Genomic DNA, 7,403 nt, shown 5'->3' with positions numbered 1-7,403 from the left:
GGCAGCTGGCAACCCTTGAAAAGCCTTTCTAAGTATTTACAGAGATGGTTTCTGGCACTGCTGGACCGCTGACCATCGGTGGTTCCTTGAAGGCTGGTTGCAGTGTGGGACTCAAAACCACATCTGTGCCCTCTTTGTCTGTTGTCACGTGAAGGTCCATTGGTCAGTCTCACTCCTGAGGAGGTGCCTCTTAGCCTGGGGCGCTCTTTTGACATCAGTCCTTTGGAAAAGCCTGGTTTACGGAGTTATGCAGGTTTTCCAAATGTGGACACATTTTAGGGTCCGGAACCCAAGCTGTTTATTCATTAACATCACCACCCACCTCATCAGAAGTCTGCAGCCATGCAAAACTGGAGCTCACGGGGCCGGACTAAGTTTTCCAAAATTCTACTTGTGCTTAAAAGCTTGAGTTGGGGCCTTGTCACAGATACTGTCACTTGTCTTCCTGGGAGTGACGGGCTCACTGTGTTCACGTCTAACAGTGTCTGCGAAGCACCCACGTCCGACTCACTCATCTCTCAGATGTTCTTTCAAGTTTACACGTGGTACTTCTTGGAAAAGGTGTGCGGTTCAGGTCACAATTCAAACACACACCTGATTCCTTCCACGGAGGCATCATTGTACTTCCAGACAGTGCAAGAACGTCCTGGTCATCCCTGTCGTCCCACAGAGGATTGAGTGGTGGCTCTGTAAGACAAAGTCAGGGCTCAGGAAGATGAATGGAGACCACGCTTAGATGGTCGTTCCTTTCCTTGGTTTCCTCTCCTTTCCTTCTCTTCCCTCCCTCCTCAAGACTTTGCTTTGCTGTGAAGGATGCCCCTGCACCCGGGGCCCCTGGCCTTGCTGCATGCTGAGTCCACAGCACTTCTGCTCACTTTTGCACTGCTGTTGCAAGTGTGAACCAGGGAAAACCCAGTAACGTCACTGTGCTGTTATGAAGCCGTGTTGTCGTTCGTCTGTCGGGTCGCTCCGCCTCACGGCGAGTTGATGGACACCAGAAGGAAATGCCATCCGGTCCTGCGCCACCTGCAGTCCACCGAAGTGTCCGCCCGTGTGCCCCCCACCCAGGGAGGGCTCCCCAAGTTTCTGCTGACCCTCTCCTTTACTAAACATGGCGGCCTTCTCTCGCGTTTGGTCTTTCCTGATGATGTGTCGGAAGCAGCCAGCCCCTGTTGCCATCCTCACTTCGACAGAATACTCTGCTTGTGTTTGTCCTGCGACTGACGCGTTCCATCTTCTGCCAGCCCGCGGTACGTTCAGCATTACTCAGCAACAACAACTGCAACGCATCCGTCCTGCTTCTGTCTTCCTCAGTTGTCCAGCTTTCACACGCATAAGAGACTACTGGAAAGACCATAGCTTGGGTCAGGTGCACCTGAGTCATCGAAGCGACATCTCTGCTCTTGACCACTGTGTTTCAGTCGGCCCTTGCCCCTCAGTGAACAGGGCCTGTGGTCAGTCTGTGACCATCAGCCCATCTCAGCCTGTGTCCTCGACTCCCTCCTGCCACTCACTGCGGAGACCGTCCTTTCTCGTGCCCCTCTGGCACACCAAGCTCCTCGTCCCCACTCACCTGTTTCTGGTACCAAATCACATTCTCAGGAGTTTTCCTTCTCAATCCCCAGCAACGAGACTTTAATGTTTACCCGCAGGTTGGACTTTGGGCTGCAGGTACACCGTAGAGGGGAGGCCTCAGGTCCCACCCAGCCTCGTTATAAACAGGTGTGTGCCCTGGTCTGCCCCTCTGCTCCCAACGGAAGCCCCAGTCAGGGTGCTGGGCCCAGCAGCTCAGTGTCCGCCTGGTGCTATTCTGCAGGACCAGGGTGGGGTCTCCACCTCCCTCCAACCGTGAAGAAGGGAAGTTGTGTTTAAAGGACCCGATGCAGAGTGGCACGATTCTGTCTCCCAAATTCTGCACCTGAAAAATACCACCACCCAGCCACCGCCCAGGACTCTTCCTGGCTCTGTTTAAGGGACCTCACCCCCCAGACTGAAGGATGTGTCCATGTGTCCTTGCAGTTGGGCAAGCCCCGGGACACAGGCCTGCCTGGGCAGAGAAGGAGGGGACACTCGCTAGGGAAGAGGCTGGACCAGGCCTGCCCAGCGAGGGTGGCTGTCAGGTTTCCTGGTCGGTGCAGACACGGCCAGGAAAGGATGAAGGAGATGGGTGGCCTCCTGCCGGCAGCCAGGCGCTCCACGCACTTCTGATTGTTGACACAACTTTAGTGCTAGTTCTGCTTTTTCTATAGGATTCGTTTTGTTTTTGAAGTCATGTCCCGAGTTCTCTTTCTGCCTCTGACTTTGTGGGTCGTCCAATGAAAAGCTGGGGGGAGGGAAGACAGTGAAGTTCAGCCAATGCCATGTGAAACCACAGCCGTCTCTCAACATCCCCACGGTCACCCATTGCCTCTTCCCTCTGCTGGGCTCCTGGGTGCCCATGTCAGGAGCCACAGTGCGCGGTTCTCAGGGGCCCACCGCAGCTGGTGTCTAACCATCCGATTTTCGTCAGAAAGAATGGATTCATTGCATCTCATCTGAAGCTAAAAATACGATGTCTGGCAGGCATTCTCCAAAACCTGGAATAGAATGAATGTGCTCACTGTGTGGGGACATCTGACAGCAGCTCATCTTGGCACGTGCACCAGGACGCAGGCTTCTTAGAGACCCAATGGGCTAGAGGAGCTGTGGTTTTCCAGGGACTAGGGAATTCCCACTCCGGAAACTCTCCAGACCAAGCCATGTCAGCCTGCTCTGTTGGGGCAGACTCAGGACTCACTCAAGGAAAGGACTCAGGGGACGGGATAAGATTTGGCTTTGCCTTCAGGGCCCCGAGGCCCTCTAACCAGTTGCTGTCATGTCAACCCCGGCTCGTGATGCCCCCCCGTGTGCAGGGTCGAGCTGCTCCATGTGGTTTCAAGGTGCTCTGTGTGGACTGGAACCTCCAGCCTTTCGGTTAACAGCCAAGCACTTAGTCATTTCCATCACCCAGGGCCCCAGGGAGGGTGACCAGCTGCCTTCCCAACACTGGTCTTGTTAAGCTTCCAACTTTTACAACAGGGCGCCCACTAGATACCGTCACTAACTCAGGCCCTGGCAGAGCGGGCAGGACTGACCTGGCCTTAGGGAAGTGGGCACCACCCTCATTCCCTACACCTTCTTTGCTGCTCTGACCAACCCCTCAATCTCTGGACTTCTCTCTTTTCTAACCTCCTGTTAACTCATTAGACCAGGCAACAGGATGGTTCTAGAGAACCATGTGGCCCGACCAGACAGCACTCCCAGGGCTGTGGGGCTCCCCAGAACTGCCACACACACCCATATACCCCACCAACGGAGACTGGACACCGGGTGCTGCGGATCACGCCTGTCCAGCAAAACAGTCACCCAAGCAATGTTGGCACTGGGGCTCAGCCTTCAGGCTCCGAGCTGGGAAGAGAACACGGACTCGGGGTCAGGGGCTCTGTCAAGTCTCTGCCTGTCACATGTGGGTGGCGGGAGGGTGTGTGAGCAGCAGTGGCACACACCACCCTGTACTCAGAGTCCTGCTGGCTCACGGCCCTTCAGCAGGGCATGGAATTCACAGCTGTGCTGCCTGCAAAACCAAGGCAACACAGGATCATCAGTGCTCAACACAATGTTGTTTCTATGGAAACATGGGCTTCCCCTCCGACTACCAAACCACACAAGTTTGAACCCAACCTGCTGCTCCCCCTGCCCCCCAGGAGAATGGGGGCAGGGGTGCTGGAAATAGTCAAGCTGCTGTGGGTGCCCTTGTCCAACATGGTAGCAGCATTTCTGCATGTGAGAGAGTTCCAGGATGTGTGTGTGTGTGTCCATGTGTGTTTCTGTGTATTTGTGTGTCTTTGTGTTCCTGTGTCTGTCTGTCTGTGTGTCTGTATGTGCCCATGTGTATCTGAGAATCTGTGTGTATTCTGTATGTCTCTGTAGGTCTCTGTGTCCATATTTGTGTGTGTGTGCTTATGCATGTGTGTCTGCATGTATATATGTTCATGTCCGTCTATGTGTTATTCTGTGTGCATCTGTCTGTCTATTTTTGTCTGTGTGTCTGTCTGTGTGTGTTACAGTCTGTTGCAAAAACAAGGTGTTAATTCCCATTCCTGGCATTTCCCTCAGGGGCTTGAAGGGTAAGATGAAGAAGGAAAACTCCAAGAGGGAGCTGCTGTCGGACTCGGCCCACCTGAACGAGACCCACTGTGCGCACTGCCTGCAGCCCTACCGCCGCCTGGGGACCAGCAGGAGGCAGTGTGTGGACTGCGGCCTCTTCACCTGCAAGGACTGTGGCAGCACCCATCCCACGGGGCAGGGCTGGCTATGCGCCCCCTGCCGGCTGGCCAGGTGAGCAGCCTTGGGTCAGACAGCACTGGGGCGCTGGGCTGCACGTCCCCCAGGGCAGACAGCCCCACGGGCTCCGGGCTGCACATCCCCCAGGGCGGACAGCCCCACGGGCTCCGGGCTGCACGTCCCCCAGGGCGGACAGCCCCACGGGCTCTGGGTTATGCATTCCCCAGCTTGGATGGCACCACGGGCTCTGGGTTGGCGTGGTCCCCAGTGGGGCCAGGTGACAAGGGTGGGCAGTACAGGTTAGTGGGGCTGCATACTGGTTGTGCCATGGATGTCACCCTGCCCGTGTCGGCAGGGTTGTGAAGGTCGGCTCACTGGAGTGGTACTACGAGCACGTGCGGGCCCGATTCAAGCGGTTTGGAAGCGCCAAGGTGGTCCAGTCCCTCTCTGGGAGGCTACAGGCTGGAGGTAAGGCTGGAGGGTGAGCAGTGTGGGGCCCCCGCACACCCCTCTTGTTCCCAAGCAGGTCCTGGTGCAGGGTCAGCAGATGCCGTTGACCCTGTGTGCATCTCTCTCTGCTCATTCCCATTCCAGGTTCTTCCACAGGGTGGGCTGCTTCTCACGGGAAGTGTAACCCTCTACTCCCCAGTGGCCTGGCCTCCGGGTCCTGCATGAGGCTGCCTTCCCCACAGCCTTAGGCTGGCTTCTCCAGAGGACCAAGACCAGTGACGGATGTACACATATAAATATACAGAGAGATTTATGTCAAGGAAATGGGCCACAGTTGTGGAGGCTGTCAAGTCCCAAATCTGTGGGTCAGAGGTCAAGCTAGAGGCTTCTCCTGACTCATGTGGTTACAGGGGCTGACGAAACCACAGTCGACAGGTCAGACAGCAGACTGGTGGCTCACATCCCAGGAACCAGAGGTCAGAGGATGAGGAGTGGGACGCAGGATCAAGAGGCATTGAGCTTGCCAGAACATCCATCCAGATAGATAGATAGACAGACAGACAGACAGATAGACAGACCAAACTCACTGCCATCGAGTCGATTCTGACTCACAGCAACCCCCATTGGGTTTCCGAGCCTGTAAATCTTTACTGATGTAGATTGCCCCATCTTCCTTCCTTCCTTCCTTGGTGGGTTTGAACCACCAACCTTATGGTTAGCAGTTAAATGCCTTAGGCACTACACCACTAGAGCTCCTGGATTAGGGCCTAGACACCCAATTTTCAACAAACATTCCTCAGCATTCTGAGGATTATTGAAACCAGAAACCAAACCGGTTATGCCAAGTTGACTGGCTCGTGGCGACCCCGTGTGGGCCAGGGGGTGCCGTGTGCCACAGGCTTTTAGTGGCCAAGTTTTCTGGAAGCGGATTGCCAGGCCTCTCTTCGGAGGCACTCCCGCGTGGACTACAGCCTCCCGCCTTTCTGTCAGGGGCTCAGTGCGTTAGTGGTTCATGTCACTCAGGACTCCAATGATGATCAAGCCTAGAGAAATCTATTATGATGCGACCATGGGTTTGCTTTAGTTTGTTTTGTTAAATGCTTTGGGTCCAAGTACTGACTTCAAGATGAACTTGACATCCAGGCTTTGTCTTTACAGCTGCACCAAGTTCACTCTAAACGTGGCCCTCTTTAAAGCATGTGGGAAATCATTCTGGAGGGACGATATAAGCAGGTTGTCGATCCTCTGGGTCTGGGGTTACTTCTGAACTTGGAAGGAGATCACTGAGCCATGCTTATAGGACAGCAGGGCCTCATCGCTGCCACCCAGACTTGGGCTTCTGGGGTCCAGCCCAGCCAGCACTCAGCCGCACAGCCCCCTGGCCGGATCAGGGTCTCGGGGCCTCAGGTCTTTCTCTCTGGAGAGCACAGGCAAGTCCCCAGGGCCGTTAGGCAGTGCCTGGCTCCAGTAGTCTTAGTCACATCCACAGCAGAGCAGATGTGGGCATCCTTGAACTGGGAGTCCTCACTATGGCCAGACACCCAGGGAAGGGACCACATTTGTGTTTGCACCTTAAAACCTCGGGTATGTACAGGTGTGTTGTTAGATGCCGTCAAGCCAGTTCCAACCCATAGTGACCCTATCTGCATAGAACAGAACAAACCACGGTGCTGAGCCACCCTCACGAACGTTGCTGTGCTAGAGCCCACCACTGCAGCACCGTGTCACTGCATCTCACCGAGGGTCTTCCCCTTTGTTGCTGACCCTCTACTTTACCAAGCACGGTCTCCTTCTCCGGGAACCGGACCCTTCTGACAACGTGGCCCCCTCTTGAGGTACAAAGCACATGAGATGAAGTCTCATCTTCCTCCCTTCTAAGAGCACTCTGACTGTACTTCTTCAGGACAGCTTTGTTTGGCGTTCTAGCAGCCCATGGTATAGTCAATACCACAACACCAAAGTCAATGTCACCAACACCGCAATTCAAATGCATCAATTCTTCTTCATTCTTCCTTCGTCATTGTCCAGCTCTCACAGTTGCCAGGAGGTGGCGCTGGAGGGCAGCAGAGGCCGTGAGCTCTCATACCTGCATCATAGCTCTCATAGATGCCACCCTCAGCCCCTGCTGCAGGGGTCTCAGTCCCCACTCGGAAGAGACGCCCCAGTGGCTGCGCTCTCCCACTTGGGGCCTGTAAATACATCACATTAAGAAAAGGGGCTTAGTTGCTGGGGCTACCATAACAGAATACCACAAGAGGGGGGCTTTCATGAACAGGAATTTATTTTCTCAAGTTCTGGAGGCTAAAAGTCCAAATTGGGGTCTCGGCCGTGTGGCTTCCCTCTGTGGCCTCTCTCCTCGTGTCTGGTCTCTGCCCACAACCCTAGACGTTTCTCTGCTTGTAGACGGGTCCTCACGTGGTGTCTGTCCTCCCATGTCTCTGTCTGTACTGGGCTTTTTATGTCACTCAGGAGAGATGGGGCTTAGGACTCACCCTGCTCTAGTATGAGCTCATTAACATAACACAAGAAAACCAGTATTTCCAAATGAGGCATGCACGTTTTTGTTCAGGGCACATAATTCCATCCACAGCAAAAGGTTAAAGACAGAGCACAAAAGCTGGGTAAACTGTGCATTTAAAAAAAAAAAAAAA

The 7,403-nt window shown here is 54.5% G+C and overlaps 1 protein-coding gene across 1 annotated transcript in view; it reads left to right on the top strand.

Moving 5' to 3' along the window:
* MLPH (melanophilin) overlaps positions 1-7,403 on the top strand; it is a 36,469-nt gene that overhangs the window by 10,015 nt on the left and 19,051 nt on the right. Inside the window, exons 2-3 of the mRNA XM_007943620.1 lie at positions 4,135-4,356; positions 4,658-4,770. Coding sequence (XP_007941811.1) covers positions 4,135-4,356; positions 4,658-4,770 — 335 coding nt within the window. The remainder of the gene's footprint in view (positions 1-4,134; positions 4,357-4,657; positions 4,771-7,403) is intronic.

This window comes from Orycteropus afer, unplaced genomic scaffold (genome assembly GCF_000298275.1).
Source record: "Orycteropus afer afer isolate SDZICR_OR568_19922 unplaced genomic scaffold, OryAfe1.0 scaffold00006, whole genome shotgun sequence".
Lineage (NCBI taxonomy): Eukaryota > Metazoa > Chordata > Mammalia > Tubulidentata > Orycteropodidae > Orycteropus > Orycteropus afer.
Note: the sequence above shows the minus strand (reverse complement) of the source record. Positions and strands in the feature narration are given on the sequence as shown.